The sequence below is a fragment of the Rousettus aegyptiacus genome, unplaced genomic scaffold (genome assembly GCF_014176215.1).
Source record: "Rousettus aegyptiacus isolate mRouAeg1 unplaced genomic scaffold, mRouAeg1.p scaffold_m13_p_16, whole genome shotgun sequence".
Classification (NCBI taxonomy): domain Eukaryota; kingdom Metazoa; phylum Chordata; class Mammalia; order Chiroptera; family Pteropodidae; genus Rousettus; species Rousettus aegyptiacus.
Window position 1 is genome coordinate 19,461,820 of NW_023416291.1, and position 24,383 is coordinate 19,486,202.

A 24,383-nucleotide genomic window follows, 5' to 3' on the forward strand; every position below is an offset into this window, starting at 1 on the left:
AAACGAATGAGAGATTGGGTAGGTTTTAGAGAGGTGACATGTTAGCTCCTATTAAGCAGGCTAATCCAAAAGTGGAAGCAGGAGCAGGTGTGTGGTAAGTTAGAGCAAGAGTAACTTTTGACCGAGGCGAGGATGTGGACCAAGTAGAGGAGATGAAAGCCTGTATGGATTTGAATTTGAACCATATCTTCCAGGCTGTGACAACTCCAAATGATTTACAAATGGCTTGTAAAGAAAGCATATTATAAGAATTCTAAACAAAAATTAAGTAAAAGGGGAGGGCAGAGGGTAAGAAGGAGGGAGAGTGAGAAAAAAAGGAAAGAAAGGAAAAGAAAGGAGAATAGAAAGGAAGGAAGGAAAGGGAAGAGAGGAAGGGAGGGAGGGAAGGAGGGAGGGAGGAATTCTCTTTTGTCTGCTCTTACTGGAGCTTGTCACCCCATGTAGGCACAATCCTAATTGTTGAGTGTGCTCCTAATGCCCCCAGCACTGTGCATTGATCCAGGCACACCCAGGACGAGTCTGTCTTCCTTCAAACTAAACTTTGTCCTGTGGTAACCCTTTGAGCAATGCACTTTAAACTTCCAGTTCCTCAGAATTACTAAACCCTTAGATTACCTGTCATGTGCATATTTAAGCCATAGTCATCAAGTCCTTAGTAGTCAATAGTATTGCAAATGACTTGGTTAAAACACTGTATTCTAAGTCGGAATGACTGATAGGCTTCATTTTCCCAGGGAGCATTTATATTTCAGAAGAGAATCTCATTAATCTAAGTGAATCTAATGGACGCGATGAGTTGGGACCCTTCCGCGTCAATTTTGGTCCACGTTCTTCTCTTCTTACCGTCAGGCTGGAAGTAGAGGAATCATCAGCAAGTTGCTATCCCAGCTACATATTACTTATATCATCTACAGGAAGTCATTGTAGATTCCGTAGAGGGAGAAGGCATGATAAAAATGTTCTGGAAAGTTTACTAGAGAAGTGATGTTTATTCCAGAGCCATACGGGGGCTCCAGGAGCTGATTCCTGCCGCCGCCGGTCCTGGTGCTCACTGCCGTTTAGGTTGGGTCCCGTGGAGGAACACAGGTAGGCTCCGAGCTACGCGTTTCTGAGGAGTGTTACCTGGTTCTGGAACATGTGCCAAGTACATAACGATGTTCCAGGTGCTGGGGATACAAAGAGCAGTAAGAACGTAAAAGGGGTGATCAACTCGAGTTGAGAGAAGTAGGCAAGAGGGTGACCAATTCTGCCTGGGGGGATATAGACAAGAAGGTCCCCAACTCTACCTGAGAGCCCTGGAAGGGGCTGTGTCAGGTAAGAAGGACTGGGCCTCATAGCACTTGTCATCTGATGTAATAAAATCTAGTGGTTTTCAGCCTGTTTTTACCACTCTAATGCTCCTTGAGGGTAAGTGTTGCCTGTTAAAATTTTAAGGTAGCTTCGTGTACGACTTGGCATGGAGAGATCATTGCTGTAGTAACTTTTGAAAGAATAAATGGACATCTTTTTGTCTTGAAAGATAAGTAGAAATGCAAAGGAAAGGCAAGGGTGAGTGTGTACAGCACAGTGAAAAACACACATTGGGAAATTCAGTGGGATTTTTAGGGAATGCAGTTAGTTCATTCCTGGAGCTTCGGGTGACTTGGGGTGAGAGGTGGTGAGAAGGGAATTGCCGGAAATCAGTGTAGAGGGTCTCGTAGGCTCTGCAGACAATTTAAATGTAGGCACTAGGAACCCTTCAAAGTTTTAAAGTAGAGAAATGATTTGATCAAACCTGTGTTTTAGAGAGATCACTGGTAACAACCTAGAGAAGAACTGGAGTAAAGGGAGATTAGAAGTAACAATCATTGGTCCTTTTGTGAGTGGGAAGTGGAGGGACGTTTGGGAAAAAATTCAGAGTCGCACTGTTAGTATTCAGAGAATAGAAAGAGTTGAAGAGGACGTCGGGTTTCTTGTTGGGTTTGAATATTGTGCAAGAAACAAAATTAGGACATACAAGAAGAGAACCGGCAGAGGGAGAAATTATTAATTCAATTTTGAATATTTGGAGTTTGAGGAGCCTACACATTTCCAGGGGGAGCCCCATGTATGTGGTAAGTATGTGTGAAGCCTGGAAAGGAAATAGGGGCCAGAGGGAAAGTTTGGGGTGTGGGAGTCGGAGTCATTTGATTGGATGAGAAACCCAGTTCACGTGGAAAGAAGAGAAACAACAAGAAATGAGAAACAACAAATTGAGATTCCCTTCCCCATTTTTAAAAGTTTAATGACTTTTCCCCTATTAGAAAACTATCTGGAAACGAACACTGTAGGAAGAGGCGAGCCGGCACTTCCAGGTTCAGGAGTGCCTGGGAGTTGACTGCTGTGCAGCGCTGGGTCCTGCCACAGCTCATCCAGGAGTCTGCCAGCAGCCCTTGAAGTGTCTGCACATGAAACCCTGGGGGCCGGAGCCAGCCCAGTACAGAGGGGAATAGCTTGAGTCAGAGCATCCGAACAATGGAGCTTTCAGAATCCCTTTTATCGTTAACTGTCTTGAAATGTCTGAAGATTTTATAATGATGAGCAGTCTAAGCAGTTTCTGGCGGTGACCAAAGGAGGGGTGGATGACGTCAGGGCTTAAACGCATGAGAGAGGCCTAGAAAACGACAGCCGTGATTCAGGTTGGGGTGTCATTTTTGAGTGAATTTTCAGTGAAAAAGATGAGTAAAAGAATTAGAAGTTGAAGAATGTACAGAGAACAGACTGTGGTCGACAGGTGGAGCATGAGCAGTGGATGAAATGGGTGATGATGGTCAGAAACTACAAACTTCCAGTTGTACGGGGAATGCGTCCTGGGGGCGTAATGCACAGTATGGTGTAAAGTTAATAATACTGTGCTGTGTATTTGAAAGTTGCTAAGACAGTGGATCTTAAAAGTTCATATCACAGGAAAAACATTTGTAACTGTGTGTGGCGATGGATGTTAACTAGACTTAGCGCGGTGATCATTTCACAATATATACACATATCAAATCATGTTGTACACCTGAAATTGATATATGTCAGTTATATCTCGATAAAACTGGATAAAGAAAAAGTTGAAGAATCTAAGAACTTCAGGAAAAATAGTTATTCAGGGAACCAACTCAACAGTGGTCCCATGAATAATAGCCCTTGATTAAAATAAATCATTATAGATGGCACCGAAAGACAATCGCAGAAGTATTTTGCTGGGCATAGGCTTTTTGGAGGATATAAAAGTTGAACTAACCCTTTAGTTTTAGACAGAGAGAGAAGGGAAGAGGTGGATTATTATAGGCAGGGAGAATGATGTGAGCACAAAAGAACAAGCTTCTGTATAAATTGGAAGCATGATTGGAATAACATAGTGGCAATTTTAGCAAATCGATCATTGAAACAAGGGAAACCTCAGATTTGTGGATGAGTTGGCAGTTTCGTTTCGTTACTGGCTCAGTTAATGGCAGCTCCTGGTCGCTCAGGCCAAAAACCTCAGAACCATTCTTGGCTCCTTTTGGTTTGTTTCACATCTCACACCTGATCTATGTCAGGAAACCTCATTGACTCTACTTTTAAAACATATCTGGAATCTGACTACCTCTTAGTCTCTCCACTGCTGACGCCAAGTCTAAGTTGCTGTAATTCCTAGACTAGATTGCCACATTAGCCTCCAAACTGGTTTGTTCCATCCTTGCCCTCATGTAGTCTACTCTCAGCACAACAGCCAGAGGGCTCCCCCTGAAATGCACGTCTGGGCACTCTGCTTAAAACCCCTTGTGACTCCCCTCTCGACAGTGGCCCATGGAGGCGCTGTGCAATCTGCCTGACGCTCGGTCCGCTCTTCGCTGTCTGATCTCCCCTTCCACACCCTCCCCTTCACACGACTCCAGCCACATCAGGGCGCACTCTTGCCGCAGGACTCCTTGGCTGTGCTCTGCTTGGAATGCCCTTCCCCCAGAGAGCCGCGAGGTCGACCCCCGCCCAACTGTGGTCTTTTCACGATGCCTTCCTTCACCTGCCCATGTAAAGTTGCTTCTCCTCCTGTCTGCCCCTTCCACTACCAGCACCTGTTCCCGCCTCGAAGTTAGGCAGGAGAGACGTCTCCAGCCCTTCCACAAATGGCTCTTAAATACTCTCTATCTCATAACCAACTAGAGCAGACTTCCTTCCAGAGAGTTCCGACTTTCTAGCCTGGGGCTCAGGTCAGTGAATCCAAGTGCTTATAATAGCTAGTGGCTTTCACAGCAAAATGCTGACCATGTTATCTGCTTTAATAGAACAAGCGGAGATAAACAGGAGAACATTACTCAAGAGGGATTTTTAATGTACACACTATGTCTTTTAATATATAGACTTACGTTTAAGGAGGATCCGCCTTTATTGTTATAGAATTTAAATCTAGTTTTAATTTTAAAGCCATTGTTCATAATTTGGTTTTTCAGGAAAGGAAAACACCTATTTTACTTAGACTTAAGTTTTTGTTTCCTATTGTAATCTTACATACTGAATCTCCCAAATAGACCTAATTGCATCTTTATAAAATTATATAAAGGTTAGAGTTCCTTTATTTTGATAAAATACACTCCTCCTCTAAACATTATTGTTTTTATTCCTTAAAGGTTTTGAATTAGCAAGATCAAGCAAATCAACCTAGAAACGTAGAGCAAAATCTCTCACCTCAGAGAAGAAAGGGCCAATGAGGAAAAGAATAATAGGATGTGAAACCTAAGAAAGATCTCCAGGTTGTAGCGCCAGCCCAACTCCATTTGCTGCTGAAAGACCGGAGAGTAAGTCACTTAGCTGACTGACCATGAGCTGGTGCCGGAAGACAGGCCTCTCGAAGGCTAGTGGAATAATGTCCTCATTATCCCAGACCAGCTTGAAAATAGTTTTGGGTAATCATGCAGCTGGCTAGATTTTTATTTATTGGTTAGCACTGGGTAATACATTTGGGGAAAACCAGGCCATACCCTAACATTCTTCTATGTATAATGAGATTTAATTTGAAAATATGCAGAACCCTCTTCTATCAAATTTGAGTACTTGGCTTTGGCAGTTCACCTCTGGCATTCACCCATTTGTCACAAAATATTAACTCCCTTTTGCTATGTGTGTATATACATGGCCATTTATTAGGATGTAATGAGGAAATGCTAGATCAGAGACTAGTAGGAGGGGCTAATGCTCGGAGTGAGGAGACAATAGTGACCTTGTCAGGTGAAGTTACTGCAATGAAATAATGTCACCATAGTAACCAAGTTGGGGCTCTTTAGGCACTTTGGGCTGGGGACTTCTAAGGAGATTTAACCAATTTCCCTGCTTATCCACACAAAGGTCCCAATGCCAGGTTGCTAGTGACACTCTTCTTCCTGCTGTCGCTCTTCAGTCCTTAATAGTCACGCAAACACGAGCTCGCCAATCTACGCACTTCGAATAAAGAATAACTCGATAGCACCTCAGGTCGTCGACATGAGATAGCGCAGAACAGAGAATGGATGTTTATTCCTCACCTCGCCATCTGTGCTAGTTCATTTCTAAAGTAATTGCAGAGATTTCGCGACTGTTTATATAGCATTTGAAATCCTAGACTTCAACTCCCATGAGACTATCATAGTCAGACTGTTTATGTCTCCCATCAGTTGAATGAGAGTCACTTTATTATCTTAAATGTGAGTTCCCCTCCGTCTTACCCTATTTCCTGTTAACCAACCTTCACCAAGAGATTGGAAGTGACATTAACAATGAAGGGGACTGGGGATCTTCAAGATAAGTCTATTGTCACTAAGGTATAGAGATTTCGTAGTCTGTTCTATGTTTTCAGGACACAACGTATTCTAAAAGACAAAAATTTTGAGCAGATATATTCCTGCTTATACCAAATTAAAGGAGGAGGCGTGGCATATTTCTATTTTACAGCCACAGTCCCAGGCCTGAGATACTCGGAATGTAGCCTGTGCCCTGTTGGCAGAGAGTTGGAGTCAGTTTACAGCGTGTGATATGATAACACATGTTCTGGATCAGTGGCAGGGGAATGTTTGGAGCTGTAATTCTGTCTGTCTTTCCATTAGTAGGAAGCCTTGCTAAACTCACAGCTGAAGTGCCTAAAAAGAATCAGGCTGTGTGTGTGTGTGTGTGTGTGTGTGTGTGTGTGTGTGTGTGTAAAAGCAACACAAAACCCAGCCCCATGGATAAATGCTAAATGAGGGCCAAAAGTGAAATGGTATTTTCATCACATGAGTAAACTGGTATCTAGTCGAGACGATTACCTTTCTCAGAAGTGCTGCTATCTGCCTTCATCCATCTGGGCCTAATGATGCAGGTGATGTTTAACAATAGTAGAGAAAACCCTAGACCCAGTAGTTAGGAGAAGAAAATCCAGTGGAAAGAATTCATGTTAATAAGGCACGAGGGGAGGTCTACAAGATTCACACAAGAGGAGTCGAAACCTGATACCCCTGAGGCGTGCGGTAGAAGCTGACTCTTGGCCCTGGTGAGCCAAGCGTTAAGGAAACATGTAAGTACGTGTAAGTGCAAGCATGTAGTTCAGCAGCCTCGCGAAGCCAAATACTAAGCTTGGGCAGGAAAGATCAAATGTTCTTTGAAAAGATGTGAGTTATTTGCTCACTGAGCTCAGCAGAAAGAATGGTTTATAACGTAGCCCTGCTTTCATAGTTCTCTTAAAGTCTATGGTGTTCTCTGTCTTTGCCTTACCACTCTTGTTCTCCTTCAGAGAGATGGCACTTCTCTTGAGATTATCATGAAAGAATGAGTGAATGAATGAATGAATGAATGAACGAGTGGTCATGTGATTTAAACTATCAGACTACAAAAATCATTGAGCCAGTCCCGGTCAATTCAGTGTTTTTGGACTGTTTCATTAATTCACAACATGATCAGTTTAATTATGGCTGGCTTATAGATCATCAGCAATCTACTGAAAAGAGCCCATATGGTTAAATGGTCAAGATAAAATCATAGCTTCAAATAGAAAAAAAGCTTATGATTTTACCATTACTCCTTCAGAATTCGAAGTATAAGAATTTATAAAACCACTTTTTGATTTAGGTTATATATAGTTAAAGAACATACCGGCTAACTTTGCAGTCCTTTTTTTGAATGAAGGCCTAGTCTCCAGAGAAAGTATTTCTAAAGCATTTCTCAATTGGCAGAGTGCTTCTACACACATTATTTCATCTAATTCTCTTGACCTCCTACCTTTTTATTCTGAGTTGCCAGCTGGGCTTCTTCACAGGTGAACTGAAGTATTTGGTCTTAATAATTGAGCAACATTTTCTTAAGGTCCTGTCTTCATTACATCAACTTCCTGTGACAACCAGAAAGACAGTCTTGGCTATTTCCTGCTCCTTTTGAGCCACTGGCCTGCGTACTTAGCTTCCTGCTTCAGAGATATCTTTATCTCTCACAAAGAGCAATGAGAAGTCCAGTCATTGATGCTGTTTCCCATTTAGGGAACTAACTTTGCCCCTCGTTCCCCTTCTCTTTGATGACCCACTCTACAGTCGTCGAGGTAGTGTCCTGTTAAACCATGTACATGTTTTTTTCCTTGCAATTGAAAATTTAAGACCATTTGATAGAAAACTGTGTCATATCGTTTATGACTACAGCTTCCCAAGCTTTTTGGGGTCTTGGTTCAACACACCTCGTTCGTGTTGATCCCGCAGCTCATCCTCTTTCCAAGAGGAGCTACATCTACCTTCGTCCTTCATGACCTCACATTCCGCCCAAAGGAAACAGTGTCCTCCACACTTTCCCAGTTTTATTGCCTAGAAACCCCTTCTGCTCTAACCTCAGCGTGTGTACTTTTTTTCTCTTTACAGTATTTTAAAATCCATATATATCGTCATGTCATTGGACAGTGTAGTTTTCCAACGGAATCTATCGTAGTCGTCTTTGCCACTGCCGTGTAGTGGATTTATTTAGGGTGTTTCGAGTTTGGAACTATTACAAAGAACATTGCCATAAACATCTTATGAAATATCTTTTAATTAAGATGATTTTCTCAAAATAAATTTCTAAGAATATTAATTAATGTGCTACTGGTTCGGGTCATTTTTTTGCGGCTCTTATTCTGTCTTCAGATTGCCTGGAAGAGAAAGTGCTCACTCGACCTTGGCTCTGTGAGAGTGGGCTTCTTTGGATCTTTCCTACCACTGGTTTTTAAAATCATTTGGGTTTTTTTTGGTCATTAATTTAATTGCTATAAAATGGTACTGTAGTTATTTTGACATGCACTTCTGAGTGAGGCTGACCTATTAATATGAAATTTCAGGACTCAGGTAATCTTTAGCACACAGCAAAAATAATTTCCAAGGGAAATGGGATGGATGATTTCTTCAGATCCGTTGGGCTGACTCAGAAGGAATTGCCTACTCACGGGTGAGGGGTAACTCTTAATTGCTATTCAGCAAAATTACTGCCACTACTGTAGTCTAGATACTTCTTTCCTCACACACTGGTGATTGCCAAAGGCTCTAATTTACCAGCCTCCAACTCCCCAAGTCATTTACTATTTAATATGCTCTCAGAGGAAATAGGGCCCTGGGGAGGCAGACAGGGCGCACAGCCAGTTAGAGCTGGTACCCAGGTCTCCTGACTACTAGACAATGCTCTTTCTCCTACGTCTGGCGCCTCCCAGCACTCTCCGGGAATCCAGGTGTCTCGGAAGAGCTGCGCGGGATGTTGGAGGCTTCCCTCACAGCTCCCTGGCTGCAGGAGCAGCAGCTTCTGTGGAGGGTCACGCACCCGCTGTCTGTGATTCTGCCCCTTCGCCTCCTGCCGGCCAGAGCCTTCAGGCCTCAGAGCCGTGCCCCAGTTTGGGATGTTCCTGCTGTTACCTCCGTGCTGTTGTTGGCAGCTGCCTCGCCTCAGGTTGTGTTCCGTGCCTCCTGTTTCCCTCCCGGCTGGTTTCTCTTCCTGAGTAATAGGACCTGCTGTCCTGTATAGTTGCCATGGCCAGGGGACCAGGACGGTGGTGAGGTGCATGGAACTAATTTACTGTGCTGGTGGAGGTCTGCTCTGATCACGTGTCTGCAGCTTCCTTCCTGAGGGAGGTGTAGAGAAGGTCTAGGTTTAGCCTGATATAGAGTCAGATGTCACAGTTTGTACACACACACACACACACACTCTCTCTCTCTCTCTCTCTCTCTCTCTCTCTCTCTCTCTCTCTCTGTGAATAGTCTGTTGCAGCACAACGTGTCACCAGCCCACAAATGCGCACTTGAGTCAGACTGCCCAGGGTTGAATGCTGGTCCCACCACTTAGCTCTGTGACTTTGGGAAGTTACTTAGGCTCTATGTGTTTGCTCTTCTTATTATCATTCCTTGAAAAGGGAGGAGATTATAGGGGGAGACAGATCAGATCTCACCCGAGATGGTGGTCAGCTTTGTTTTGCAATTGGAGGAAAAGTAAGGAAGCCCTGTCTTAGCTCGGGAGCCTGAAATTCGAATGTGTGTCTGAAGAGAAGAACTGACGTGGAAGAGTTTTCACTAGACGAGGCATGAGTTTCACACTGGCCTGGCACGAAGTTGGTTCAGTAGAGGCATTTATGGGCCCTGCCCTGCGCTTCTCTCCTGCAGCGCAAACTCAGGGTTCGCCTTCTGGTTCTCACTTTGTGTTTCTTAACCTAGGAAACAACAATAACAACATAACATTATGTAGCATTTCCTATGTGCCAGGCGCTCTTCTACAGGCTTACATATACAAATTTTTCTGTCCCAACTTAAGAAGCAGACTCTTAACTATCTCTATTATGTCCATTTTGTAGGTGAGAAACTAAGGCACAGAGTGGTTAAGTAACTTGCCCAGGACCCCACAGACAGAACACTAGATTCTACCAACTGCACACTTCGCCAGGTGGCCCTAGGCTGTCAGTCCCGGTCTGCACCTGAAGAAAGAACGCATCTCCCCTTATCTGTTCTTCTCCATAACATCTTGCTCCCTGCTGCTCACCTGGCAGTTTTTAACTTGAACTTTAAGTGCCAGACTTACCCTGATTGTAATCTGAAAGCACACCGATTCCAGAAGCTGTGAGGTTGCTTTACTCAGTGGATTTCGAAGTAGTAAGAAATAATGAATAAAAAAGTTCAGGCTTCCTGCTCTCAAGCTATCATCAGGTCTGGACAGAAAATCATTCAATGTTAGACATAGAAAGGACCTTAGAGGTCATATCGTTTTATGACTTCGTTTTATAGACAAGAAAAAAAGGCCCAAAGAGGTGAAGTGCCTTGTTCAAGATTGTGAAACATTTTCCAAAATTGCAGGTAGACTGTTTAGATGGTTAAGTCAGATAAGTGTTGTTGAAATACTACTATTAGGATCTTATCTAGTAATGGACGTTGATATAAGATGTTAGTTTGGGGAGCTTCTACAACAACATGGGTTTATGTGACTTAATTCATGTGTCAAAGTTACCTGGACAGATCCATTTCCACTACAGGGAATGTAATTATTTCTGGAACCGTGTAGTACTGACATCCTCCTAAAAACAAGTTGTTAGTTTTATTGGTGCCACGATGGCCTTTATTCAATGTTTCCAATTTTGATGTGCTTTGCATACATTTCTGATGGCCACTGTTTTGCCAAGTTGCAAAAGAAACTGGGAAAGTGACTATTTTTTTTTCATTCATTTATCATTCATTTAATCATATTTAAACATTTAACAGGACTCAAGGCATCCTGTATAAATCACATTCTAGCCTCCCTTTAAAAAAATTCTTTAATTTAATTTTTAAATTTAATTTTATTGTTTGTCTTTAATTCTTTAAAAAGGTTATTTAATTAAAAATATTAACAGAACTTAATTTAAATTTTATTTATAATTACAATTTAATTTATATAAAGGGTAATATTTACCCTTTTTCACTATACAGTTTTATGAGTTTTGAAACATAAAGATGACTTTTTAACTGTGAACACCAATACTCCTCCAAATTGCATGATGTTCCCAAATGGAAAAGGACAATTGTTTAACACAACAGAATAGTTTAAGAAAGAAAAGAACTCTATTCAATGCACCAAGGCTTCCGAGATGAAATGAAATGGAATAAAGTTAGATAAGAAGGGTCCCCTGAGTTGGGGGCAGTTTGCATTGGAGTATCTGACCCTAATCATTAGGCTTCTACTCTACTCAGGACCCATCCCCTCCGGGCATTTCCTCCTAGGCAAGGGTGAGGCAATGATGGTGGTGGTGGTGGTGGTGGTGGTGGTGGTGTGATAAAACACTGGGTTTTGTTGTCACGATTGGGGTGAGGCCCAAAACGGATGGATAGATAAGCCAGCAAACAACTGTTACAGGTACATTTGCATAATCATACCCATTTCCAGAATAACTGAGTGATAAATGATGTGATAATGAATGATAATTGGTAATTCAAGTAATCGAAAATCAGTATCAAATTTATCATATTAATGAAAGGTCTGGCGTGGCCTTACATCGGCAATACATGATAATATCATTGCTGGCATTTGTCGAACATCTATACCAGATGCTTACCATACATTATTTCACTTAATCTTCACAACTACCTTATGTCCTGGTGTGTTGAATATTCTCTGGATTAGAGATAGGCGATTTGGCCATGACATTTCACTGCCAATTTTATGCAGGATGCGTTAAGACGTAACTCACATTTATAGACTTGCTTGGTGTTCATCTGTACTCATTAAGAAAAAAAGAACAAGGGTAAAGTAAGTCAAAAGCATGCTCAGCATCTTGTATATTTTAAGTGTAGATTCAATCAATTTTAGGTTTTTACAAAACATTTTAACTTACATGGATATCATTTCAAATTGATATACTCTAATAAATTATCTTCTTAGTGCCTCTTTCATACTTTACTCTTGTGTATATAATTTGCACATAAAGTTTATTCATGTTTACACTAAATTTTTTTCAGTTAACATTATTTCATATATACTTTTCCGTTACTCTGCCACTATAACTTGGGTATTTCTCATCTTTTCTAGGCTTCGGTTTCTTCTGTAAAAAGATGCAGTCCATTTAATAGCTAAAATTTTCCCAGCTTTAATATTCCGTGACAACAGAATATCTACTTTCTACAGAGGAACGATGGAAATACAGCACAAATGACACTGGAGTCTTCTTTGGAGCAGAACTTCACTTCAAAACATAGATGCTACTTAATGGGCCATAACTTTCCTGTTGTTCATGAGTCAGCATGAAAAATACCTCCAGAGAAGGCTAAGTAGGTCAGATTTATCTAAGAAGACAGCTGTGTAATCCTGTATCCCTCTCCAACCCCCTGGCACTACAGATACAGGTTTCTGGCTTTTTGAACAACAGTCTCATAGCATTACCCACTTTGTAAAGTCCTCAAGACCACACTTTGAAAAATCAAGCTGGCCTTTAAAAGGCTTCAGTATGAGGACAAAATAGAACCATAGTTATATATGGTCTACAGCTATTTTCTCTATCTCTTAAGTCATTTCCATTGATTCTGTGATACTGGTTAGTGTGGGGAAAAAGTAAAGTTATTTAAAAAGTAGTAAAAAAGTTTTGTACCATGACTTTTTATTAAATCTGTTTAATAAATCCTGTCAGGGCCATCAATTTCTGCTTGCTTTCATTTCTAAGTAGTATGGTCATAAGAGGACTTAAAAATGCATATTGTAAAATAAATAAGCCAATGAGAGAACTTTCATTAAAAATAAACAAACAAAACAAAACAAACAAACAAAAAACCTTTGACGGTGCAGTAACTGCCTAAGTGAGCCATGCAAGTATTCTTATCGTGAGACCACCTTAACACTGGGACAACCTTCAGAGCTCAAGGGGTAAATAGAAACCTGAAGAAATGACATGAAGAGAAAAGAGGGGCACTTTAGGGTGGGACTGGAGATCCTTGCTAAGGAAATCAACAGGCTGGCAGGGAACAGGAAAAAAGGCAAGGAACAAGAGAGAATACTGGAGGTTTGCAAGTTAAATAATGCAAAGTGAGGGTTTTTTTTTTTTCCTCCACATGGAAGACTATTTTTGCTAATCCTAAATATTAAGTTCTAGCCAAGCAATTAGGCTATTTAAGCTTCTTTAGAGTTTTGTCCAGACGCAGCGTGAGGCTGGGTTCACAGTACTGTATTATATCCTTAGGAGAGAGAGGATTTGTAATTGATTTAGTCCTTCTCCGGCATCTGTCCTGCTATTCGACCACCGCTTTTCCATTGTCTAGACTATAAGGCACCAGAAGCAATTAAGCAGAGGATCAATGTAAGCAGACAGGTGAGCCCCGGTCACTTCCCCTCTTTACTGCTCATATTCTCTGAATTTCATACAAGCTACTCTGGAAGCAGCAAATTAATGAAAAAAAAATGTGAATATTGTCAGTATTTCCAGGTGATGCACATCGATTCCTGAATAAGTGCTTGTTCCTGATATCGTTGGCAAAGGCATGATATTAAAAGACATCTCAGACCTTAGATGTACTTCTCGGTTCAAGACATCAAAAAAATGAGGCTAGAAAATATATAATATTTATATTATCCTGTTATGTTAGAAACAGGCAACTAAGCCACGTCCTCCCCCGGCGCCCCCACCATGTTTCAGAAGAAGCTGGCTAAATTTTGCAACTTGAATCGAAGGGGAGTATTTGCAGGGTCTTTGAAGCTATAAACCGCCTAGGAAGAGGCTTCCCCACCTGTCACAACCTGGACGGTCTCCACAGAGGGCGTCGGGCGCACCACCGCCACGCGGCGCTGAGGTCAGCCTCTCGGGGCTGGGGAGAGCTCTTTTTATTCTAAATTACAGACTATGCAGCCACCGGATATCCTCGCTGCAGCACTGGCAGTAGCCATGTGGCTGCACTCGCGTTTCCTGACAACCACTGTATTATTTCCACTAATATCCTGTCTCGGGCCTCTCGCTGGGCGACTCCTCACTCCCACCACTCATCGCCGCTCCCCTGCCCGTGGGTAATAACCCGACTGTGGCCCGTGTGCCCAAACAAAGTGGACCTCTCCCGAAAGTTGTTGAAATCGCACTTGGCGACAGTGGCCTGATAGTCTCTCCCGACAGTCTAAGTCACGGCCGCAGAAAGTGCCTGGGCCCCGCAGATCTGGGCAAAAAGCTGCGGGCGCTGCGGGGCGTGCCCGCTGCCATGCGCTCCACGCGGGGGTGGGGCGCCCGCGGCTGCGGCGTTCGCATTGTCCACGTTCCCCGCACCCCGCCGCGTTCCGTCCCCCCCTATCTGTGGCGCACACGCGCGCAGGACGAGCGGCGCGCCCGGGGCTGGAGCTGCAGCAGCTGCGGCGGCGGCGGCGGCGGGGGCGGGGGTGGCAGCGCGGGGCGGGGCGGGCGGCGCGGGGGCGGGTCCGGGGCGAGGCAGCCCGGGCGCCAGCGAGCTAGCGGCGAGCGCGGCGAGCACCGAGAGGAGCGCGAGCAGCAGCATGGCGGGGCTCCGACGCCCGCAGCCGGGCTGCTACTGCCGCACCGCCGCGGCCGTGAACCTCCTGCTGGGCATCTTCCAAGTCCTCCTGCCCTGCTGTCGCCCGGGAGGGGCTCAGGGACAAGGTCAGCCTTGCGCGGCTCTGCTGGCTTTCCCTCTCTACCCTGCCCCCCCCCCCCTTCTTTCTTTTAAGGAACTGCCGAAATCTATTAGAGGGCAAGGGGAGGGGAGGAAAGGGAAAGGGGCAGGAGGAGGAAGGAAAGCGGTTGCAATTCTGGCTGATAACATTTTCTAACCGCAGCGTCCCCATGCAAACAGAAAGCTGGGAAGTCGCGGGGCTTGGGGACCGTGGCGCGGACCGCTAGCCGCGCGCGTCCGGGAGCCTTTGTGCGCGGGCCCCCGGCGCCCCGGGCGCAGCCCCCGCTTTGTGTGGCGCGCGCTGGGGCCCCGCCGCGGCCGGGCTTCCTGCAGCTTTGTTCCCCGAGCCTGGCCGCCCAGGACTCATTCTGCAGATGCCAGCCCCAGATGCTGCGGGATGCGAGCGCAGAGTGGCCTGCGGGGTGGCTTCTCCCCACCCGCCCCCCCAGTACGACACCTTCAGACCCTGCACGCGTCGGCTCTCTGTCACTGGAGCCGCCGGTTTACACCCCTCCATTGTGTTCTTATCCTCGGGTGTCCTCTGCTTCTAGAAGGAAAGGGAGGCTTGTTTTGGTGAGGCGGGTGCATGGGAGACGATAGGGAAACAGGAAGCCTTTCTTTTCCGTGCATTAAAAATGCGGTGTGTTTTTTGGTGTTCGTGCAGCGGTTGAGCCCTTGCCGAACGTGGTGGAGCTGTGGCAGGCAGAAGAAGGGGAACTCCTGTTGCCTACTCAGGTGAGGACGACCAGGTGACAGGGCGGGGGTGGGTGTGCGAGGGGGGAGAGGCTGGAAGGCCGCCGGCCCCCAGGGGGCACAGGCGTGCAGGCCACTTTGCAAGGCAAATAAACGGTGGGGCCGAGCCTAAACACCTGGCAATGGTGGCCTTCGAGGCCTCCTCCCGGGCCATGTGACGGCGTGAGTCACGCCTGCCCCAAGTTCAGGAGGTGGGAGCTGAGGCCACCTCAACAGGGCCGCGGCCAGCCTCTGCCGAACATAGAGGAAAGGGCGGGCCCCTTGGCCAGCTGTGGTCCTGGGTGGGCGAGAGACATGTGCCCTGTTCTCCAAGTGAGCTGGTGCTATGTGCCTGAGGACAACAGGAATATTGATTTCAGGAATGTTAGTGAGTGGTACTTGCTGTGTTAGCGTTAAGTAGCTTTGGGATGAAGATGTGACTTTAAAAGGATTGTAATCTTGGATTTTTTTCAAGTTCCTTTAAGATCTCAAACTTCTAGTTTAGGGGACTCCCCCCATGATATAGTGATTACATGTGGAAAAATAATTTCTAATATTTCATCGGAATCTGTGGCATCATATAGGGTTTACTGCAGCAATAGACAGTACTGCAAAGCTTTTGTGTGTAAGGTTTAACTTTTAGGAGAAAGTCTCACTGACTTCAGATGTACACATTTAAATATAATGTTGACTGCTTTTCAGCAGCGACAGTACTGACCTCAAGTGTGTGTGTGTGTTTTTTTTTCTGAGGAGGGAGGAGCGGTTTGAATTATAAGGGAATATTCAGTTTGTGTGCCGTAATTTTCGAGATGTTCATTACTTCCCTCATTGGTGGCAGCACTTAATTCTATGCTGTCTCTTGTGGCTGTTTAGAAAAACAGGATGTCTAGCTGTAATTTCGCTGGAAAGGCTGTGCAGTTTTACATTTCAATTTTCTCCCTCCTATGTGAAGCATTTTAGAGTACTGGTTTTGAGATATTTGGAATATTCATTTTAACCAGGGCTAATGAATAACAGCTTCAAGGCGGAGAGGTGATTTTTAGAGGAAAATTTTCCTGGACCTTCGGTGAAGGCCAGCAGGCTGAATAAGACCAGTCCTTTGAGAAAAAAGCCCCAACAGGATGGGGAGCAAATGGTTTGCCCTTCTCTTAAAAATTTATTCCCAAGTGGAATTTTTTTTTTTTCTGATTATAAGTAACAGATGTGTATTGTTGAAGGTTTGGAATCTGCAAAAAGATAAAACAAACAAAATAGAAGTGCATAATCCTACTGAGAGAGCCACACTTAACATTTGCCATATTTACTATGAAAAATGTAGTTATATTTGTGTATATCAGAGTTATATTTGTGTATATCAGAGTTGTTAAATGGCCACATTAGTGACATTGTGGGCTGGAGAATTCTTTGTTGTAGGGGGCCGACCTGAGCACTGTAGGATGTCAAGGAGCCAGAGCATCTCCGCCTCTACCCGCTAGATCCCAGTGGCTTTCACTCCTCCCTCGCTTCTTCTCACTTGCGACAGCTAAAAATGTCTCCGGACATTGCCAAATGTCCCTGGGGAGCAAAATTGCCCCGTTTGAGAAGCACCGTAGTACATCTATATGTATTCACATTTGCATTTTTACTAATGTGTAGCCTCTGCCTCTTATTGGGTAGTGTTGAAAGCTAACCCAGGCTGAAAGGAAAGTAAATTATAGACTCTCATTTGGTACAGCATTAGTCGAAGATGTAGTCTCTGTGCTCAGAGGTGAAAATGTCAGGGCCTATGATATTTTACTTATAGGCTCTGACGTTATTTTACAAAATTATTAATTTACAGTGTTGTTTCATTTATATGGATAATGCAATTTTCTTTCGTAAAAGATGTTAGAATTTAGAAGCTGTCTTTTGGAATACTATAGAAGCATTGATAGCTAAGCTATTTTAATCAAAGCCATAATGAAAGTGAAACTGGTAATTTTTTCAACACTATTATCTATATGTATATCTTCTAGAGGCTATTTTACTTTACCTAAATGTACCTGGGTGGGGGCGAGGTTAAATATGGATCTATTTATATCTAAACTGCATGCTATATATACACACACACACACATATATGTTTAAATTGCCTATGTAGATACACACAGTATGTTATATGTATATACATATATGTGTATATATACACATGTACATATATATATATAAACTGCAGAGAGTTCTGGAAGTTATTTTTAGAGAATACTTTTCAAAGTATCTTGAATTTTTTAAAGAGAAAGTTCCCTCGTGTGTGTCATGGAGTCTGTTGAAAGGGAATATTTATAGTTGTTATTTAAATTTGAGGGTTTTCTGCTTAATTAACTTGTAAGTCAGGTTTCTCTCATTCAGAAAGACTTAAAGACTTAGCTCCAGAAGCTAAGATTTTTCAATTATAGGTGAAATAGCATCAGAAGATGTAGCAGTAAAAAATTGAATGCTAACATTTGCCAATGCTAATTATATACAGTTATTTTGGAAATGTTTTCTGTTGATTAGGTCTTTTTTCTTTTTAATGGATCTCTAAGTGATCAAGAATTTGAGTAATGCACCATTAGCAAAACCAGATATAACAACTGAGTTGTTCTACACTGCCAGACCCTCTGCCCAGGCTTCCAGGGTTTGACTCTAAGCTCTATCCCTTTTTACTTCTTTGTCCTCAGTTTCTTCATTTGCACAGTGGGGGTGGAAATGGTGCTGATCTCAAAGGGTTTTGTGAGGATTAAGTGCCTCGAATTTAGTAAGCACATGTTACCTGTTATTTCGGCCGTATCTCAGCTGTCCCCTGAATTTGGTCCTTGGAGAGTGTTGAACAGCTTGCCTTCCTTGAAGGGGCTGAACCAGTGCAGATAACTTTGGGACTATTATGTGCCCTCCAATGGCACAGATAAGTTATTCATGTCTTTTTGTTATATACTGTCTTATGTTGTATAACAGTTTGGCGTAGGAACATGAAAACCGTCCATGATGATAATGAGAAGGAAGAAAAAACCATGTGGTTTTATTCTTAGCTTTACGGAGTTTTTCCTCTGCTTCACGTGACACGTGCTTCACCACACTGAATCCAAAGTGGTGATGGTGTAGAAACCAGAAAGCATTTTCATTAGCTTACTGTCAGGAAGTAATTGCGTGTGTGCGAGACCCTGCTTTGTGTCCCTTCTGACTTCACCTTCAAGGTCAAAAAGCTTCTGTGGTTGACCTGTTTTGGCCCTGAGGTCTTTACACATCCTGACCTTGACTGCTGCTCTGGTCCGGTGTCTGGGACGGTCACTCTAGCCTGACCCTTGGCTGGGCAGGTGCAACGTGTCACCTGTTGAATGAAAGAGCAGATGCTATTGCCCTGCTTTTCGTACAGGGCTGGTCCTTCCCTACTCCTGACATGGCATGGTGCTCTCATCATTTCTCTCTCTTGAATTTCTTGAGTGTCTGGCTTTTCTTTGTCGTGTGCGCCTTGTTGCCCTAACTAGGTTCCCCTTAAGGGAGTTTGGGCTTCTGAGTTTGATGTTCCTTTTGTGTATGCAGTAGGCATCCATTAGTTAGCCTGTGAGTTCTTCCTAATGGAAGAGAGGCAGTTTGTCACTGTGTTGTCTTGTTCCCCTATTTATAGGTTATTCAGTTCTGAAGATGGCAGACTGAATGCCTGAAGCAGTGGTTTCTTATTGTTTAATAATCACATTTTTATATCAGTTTCGGCAGCAAGAAGGTCAGTCTAGAATGTGTCCTTTTAATCCAGTCAGACTTTGCTGAGATGTGAAGCCTTGCCTCTGATGCCCCGGATAGGTTTGGGACGTGGACGTGGCTGCTGAGTAGGAGCAGCTGCTACAGACTCTCGCTGGCCTGGACTAGGATGGCAGCAGGCGCTGTGTTCCACTGGCCCTGTTTGTTCATCTAGCAAACACCGAGCATGGCCCCGACCTCGGATACAGTCATGAATAAGAAGGTCTCTACCTTTAAAAATCTCGTGTCTTGTTAAATTTACCCCCTTAAGCCCGGGAGTAAATAACGGAAATTGATAAAAAGTGAAACAGGAAATGGTACACAGAGCATGAGAATTCTTAATTGTCTCAGGTACTCTGTTATGTAATGGCATCTTTCTCCAGTCGTTGATTCGTTAACTAGTATTTGGAAGTCTTTTTGTCATAGAGTTTTAATTTTGGTTTAATCTGCTTCCACTGTTGACATAAAAAATAATAACTATCATGGGTTCAATACTAACCAGCATTGTTTAAGCCCTTTACGAGTATTAGTACATGTTAATACATACACTAAAAACTGTAAAGTTTTAGGTTCTGATTTTACAGATGAGGAAATTGAGGCACGGAGTCATTAAATGACTTGTCCAAGGCCTTAAGAAAGTGATAGTGCTGGGATTTGAACCTGTGAGGTGTTTAGCTCCAAAGCCCATATTTTTGGCCATTGTGCTTATTATATGAGTTTTAGCACAATTGGGCCGGAAGGTGAGTATTGTGGTGATAAAGTTCCTGTTTCTGAGGGAAATAATTTTCATGTTCGGTTTTGATTTAGAAAAATTTGCTTTATGAAGTTTTCAGAAATAGTCATATCCATTAGTATTTTAAAATTATTTTATTGAAGTATAATTGACATTAGCTTCAGGTATACAACATAATTATCTGATATTTGTATATATTGTGAAATGATTGCCAAGGTAAGCCTAGGTAACATCTGTGATGGTACATAGAAAATTTTTTTTCTTGTAAGGAGATATTTAAGATTTATTTTTTTAGCAACTATATGCAATATGCAATACAGTATTATTAACCGTAGTCACCATGCCATACATTATATCCATATGATTTACTTATTTTATAATTGGAAGTTTGTGCTTTTTGACTACCTTCCCCCATTTTGCCCAACCCCACCCCACCCCCACCTCTGGTGGTGGGGGAGAATTATAGGATTTGGCTCCTGCCCTTTGAGAACTTGGTGTTGTTGGGGAGATAAGGCTGATAATACCCTGAGATAACATCCAAATGCTGAAATGTGGGAACCCAGAGGAGAGAGGAGGAGCAGTGTGTATTAGAGGCATCTGTTAAGGCCCCTGAGAGATCTGCATTAGCAGACAGGTGACTGGGGCCTAGCTTAGAGCCTCACTCACATGGGCGAAGGTTCAGTGCATTTATGCTGACGGTTTACATTGGAACCCAGAGCCCCTGCTGAAGCATGGTTATAGCGATTGAGATAGGTATCAAGGTCAATTGACAGTGGCTCAATTCCAGATTAAGGAGCTGGAGTAGAGCTGACTAGCAGTTAGCCATGGTAGGTTCTTGAGCAGAGAGAGTAGCACAGAGACATTGCGTGCTGGGTCCATACCATGTGCATGGTAAGTAATGACTGATGTCTAGGAAGATTGGTCTGGCAGTGACACCCAGGATGGGTGGAAGGCAAAAGTCAGAGAGAAGAAAGAAAGCCCCATCTGCGATGGCAATGGAGGCCTGGGGTACTGATGGTGTGGGCCAGTTGGCCGACAGAAGGGATGGAGAAGAGAGGACAGGTCTGAACTGTCTTCCAGATGAGTGGGTGGGTCTTCGATGGTTGGAGGTGAAGGGAGGAGAGCAGCATAGGATGACCCTAAAGGTTTGCGGGTCCAGGAGTGTGATGGTGGTGTCTGACAGAGGGAGCCTGGTTAGAACAGAAGCCACTTGTCGGGGATCCCTGATGTTGATAAATCTGACGCTGGTCGTAATTGTTTCTGGGGAGACAAAGTGCATGTACCCTGCAGGCATCTGGCAGTAGGGCTGGAGCTGTAAGTTAGTTCACGGGCACATGGGGTGGAGTGCTGAGCATGTGCCGTGCTGACCAAAACCACATAAGGCTTGGCTCTTGCGGAAAGATAGGCAATTATTGAGTGTCTGTGATGTGACTGAGTGGGAAGTTGGGGCTGGAGATAGGGATTTGGGCCTGTGGTTACAAGCGAGGGCTAACCTGTGGAATTAGTGTAGGGGAGTCAGCCCAGGGGGACTGGCAGGTGACATAGGAAGAGGGCAGTGAGGCAGTATTACCAAGAGAGCCAAGAATCAGAGAGAAGCTAGGGGAACAGGACAGGTTGGCGTTACTGAAGCCAACAGCGATGAACTTCTGGAAAGAATAGTCAAGATCACATCTATCAGGCAAATGTAGTATTTAATTGGATCTGGCCTTGTGTTCGTTTCCAGAGCCTTCCCTGATACGTGGCACATGATCTGATTTTGGGCATGGTAAATCCAGAAGATTTTGGAATCACTTTTGAGCATGATATTTATGCCATTTATAATATTTATCAGCCTTTTTATGTTGATGTCAGAATAGATTAGGTATTCGTTTAGGGGATTCTGATCAAAACTATACATTTTCTATATTTGGGAATGTTTATTATCATTAAACTTTACCTTGTGTGATAAACATTAAAAAATGCTCTTGGAGAGAAGTGACGTAAAACTAATTTGAGAGTATGTTTATTTTAGGTTGTGATTTTAAACAGGTAGAATTCTTACAATGAGTATCTAGGGGGTCACTTGACAATTTATGGCTTTTAGTAGTGTCATTAATAGAGTCATTCTTTCAATAAATATTGAATGCCTGCTGTGTGTCACACACTTCTATTTTAGACATTCTCTAAAAGAACTCTTTCTTTTAGAGAATTTGTGTTCCTTTGAAACAACTGTTAAAGCATGTTTTTTTTCAATAGGGTGATTCTGAAGAGGATATGGAGGAGCATTCTCAAGAACAGAGGTAAGAAAAAAATGGAAGCATTTACCTGCTAGATTTCCCTGTCCACTTTGGATGCTATCAGAAGTCTTGTGTATGTCTACGTTTATGTATTTAATGTTATCAGTAATACACCTTTCCTTTGGCATTTGGGGTATCTATACTCTAATATGATTTTGTTCGAAAATACAGTTGTACAGAAGGCTGTTAAAGACACACATACAATGATTCTCTCTCCCTCTCTCCCTTCCTCTTTCCCTCCCTCCCTCCACCAACTTCTCTTCTCCCATGGCATGCTTAGACCCTTCATGTTATTCACAAACAGCTACTGGGCATCAGGCACTGTGCTGAGTGCCGGATACAAAACATCGAACAAGGTGTTGTTGTGTTATAGTGGGGGAGTCAGGCAGTACTGCAAGCAAAACAAAATAGTTATGCTTTTATAAGAACTATCAAGAATTAGATGGCCATGGTAGAGAATAATGAGGTGATGGGGTGATCAGGTGAGGCCTCTCTTAGCAGGTAACATTTGAGTTGTGGTCCAGAGGATGCGCAGAAGTGGCCTCACAGCAGGCAGAGGGAGAGCGCTGTGGGCGGAGGGAACAGCAGGTGCAAAGGCCCTGAGGTGGGAAGCACTGGCAGCCGTCCAGAAACTTGGAGAAAGCCAATGTCAGTTTGTGGAATAGTGAGATGAGGTGGGACCTTAGAGGTCAACAGTAGGAATTTGAATTTTATTTTTTAATAAAATAAAAATAGAGTATGTGGTGTGATTTGTTAAAGGATTTTAAGCGGGGGCTAGCAAATGGAAAGATGTAAGTAAACTACATTTTTAAAAGAGAATACTCTGGTCATGGGGCAGTCTCAGTCAGTTGTCAGACTGGGATATCTGTTCCCTTAGAAGTAAGTACTTGAAGACTCGGTGGTACCTGAACACAGGAATAACTTTAGGAAATCAACTTCTAGATTCCCAACAGCCACGTATTTTCCTAAAAAATGATCTACCTGAGGTTGCAAGCTATGCTTCTCCATTTAAAAAAAAAAAAAAGACATAAATCTTACCCAGCCCTGATCCTACTGTGTGTTTCATTTTGGGCATTTGAAATTCTGGTATTAGTTAGGAGAAAGTAGTTAACTCTGTTTGGATGAAAAACTCATTTGTTACTCTGGTGATTTTCAAATCTTTACTTTCATTAAAATTGATGGAGGACCCATTCAAATTGGCAGTTGTTAGATCATCGGAAGTTGTTTTTAATGCTAGATCACTGGTTTTTGGGTAAAACATTGAGGCAGCTTAGCGAATATAGGTAGGGACAGTGCTGTAACAAGGCTCCGTCTACTCACGTCTGTTTCTGTGAACCAGCTTTTTTCATGCTTACGTCAAAAAAAAATTATAATAAAGGACAAGGAAAACAAGATTAAATTGATGCTAACGTCCTGTCTTATCCCAGCAGTAAGTAATCATCATGTGGACCAATTAGGGGAGTAAAAGACAGTTCCATTCATCTCATTAAAGGATACACTTTCAATTACATTTGATTTGTGTTTAATTACCTATTAAAATTTGTAAAATTTGTTGGTTTGATCAACTGCATACTAATAAAATTTTAATGATAACTCATTTCAGAAGAAAAAAATTAACACTAAGATCCAATCAATGGCTACAGGAACTTGTTCAAAACCTGAAATTTCAATTTATACCCATAGTTTAGTTGCGAAAGGCTTTGAACATAAAGGTATATTATGTTAAAATTCTTTGAGGGAATATCCAGCAATATAGAAAAGCCTATTTGTATATTTTAAAAAATGGATGATGATGGATATTATTGCACTGGTATTTAGATTCCATTGAATATATTTTTAAAAGTGATTGTGAGTTTTATTAAAAATCAATATTTACAATATTACCTTCTTGGCGACCATTTAAACTCAGCATAAAATTTTAAATCGGGGATAACTCAGAGTTCACAATTCGTCACAATCCTGTTTGGGTGTACGAGAGCAAGAAAAGGTTCAGGGTAGCTGGCGGTCGAGGGCCTGGGGGGACATGGAGAGTTCTGGGTTGGAGCAGATCCGCCACTGGTCGAATCGGTTGTGGAAAGGGAGGGAAAGAAGTCACGGAGGGCTTCTAGTGTTTGGCTTGGAGCACCTGGCGAGATCATGACTGCGATGGGGAAGGATTTAGTGGGAGGAAAATCAGGAAGCCCGATGGGTTGTTTCGTAGGAATCTCAGACTTGATTTGACATGTTCGAGCGCAGCTGGCAGGTCGGGAGGTGGTGCCGTGAGCGCGGAGCTAGGACGGCCTGGGCCGCATCTCTGGGGGTGGGCCGGGCCTGCAGAGAGAGTCTTGCTGCGTGTGCTTTTGAGTTTGTCTCTTTGGCAAAT

General features: G+C 43.2%; 2 protein-coding genes across 4 annotated transcripts in view; both read left to right on the forward strand.

The window, feature by feature from the left end:
- MND1 (meiotic nuclear divisions 1) overlaps positions 1 to 12,583 on the forward strand; it is a 78,115-nt gene extending 65,532 nt beyond the window's left edge. For both annotated transcript variants that reach the window (XM_036233569.1, XM_036233570.1), the window contains one exon: positions 11,980 to 12,583. The gene's annotated coding sequence lies outside the window, so the exon portion shown is untranslated. The remainder of the gene's footprint in view (positions 1 to 11,979) is intronic.
- A 1,779-nt stretch (positions 12,584 to 14,362) lies between these two features.
- Positions 14,363 to 24,383, forward strand: part of TMEM131L (transmembrane 131 like) — a 132,358-nt gene continuing 122,337 nt past the window's right edge. For both annotated transcript variants that reach the window (XM_016144603.2, XM_016144604.2), the window contains exons 1-3: positions 14,363 to 14,536; positions 15,214 to 15,284; positions 21,981 to 22,024. In XM_016144603.2, the coding sequence (XP_016000089.2) occupies positions 14,413 to 14,536; positions 15,214 to 15,284; positions 21,981 to 22,024 (239 nt within the window). In that variant the 5' untranslated portion in view covers positions 14,363 to 14,412. The remainder of the gene's footprint in view (positions 14,537 to 15,213; positions 15,285 to 21,980; positions 22,025 to 24,383) is intronic.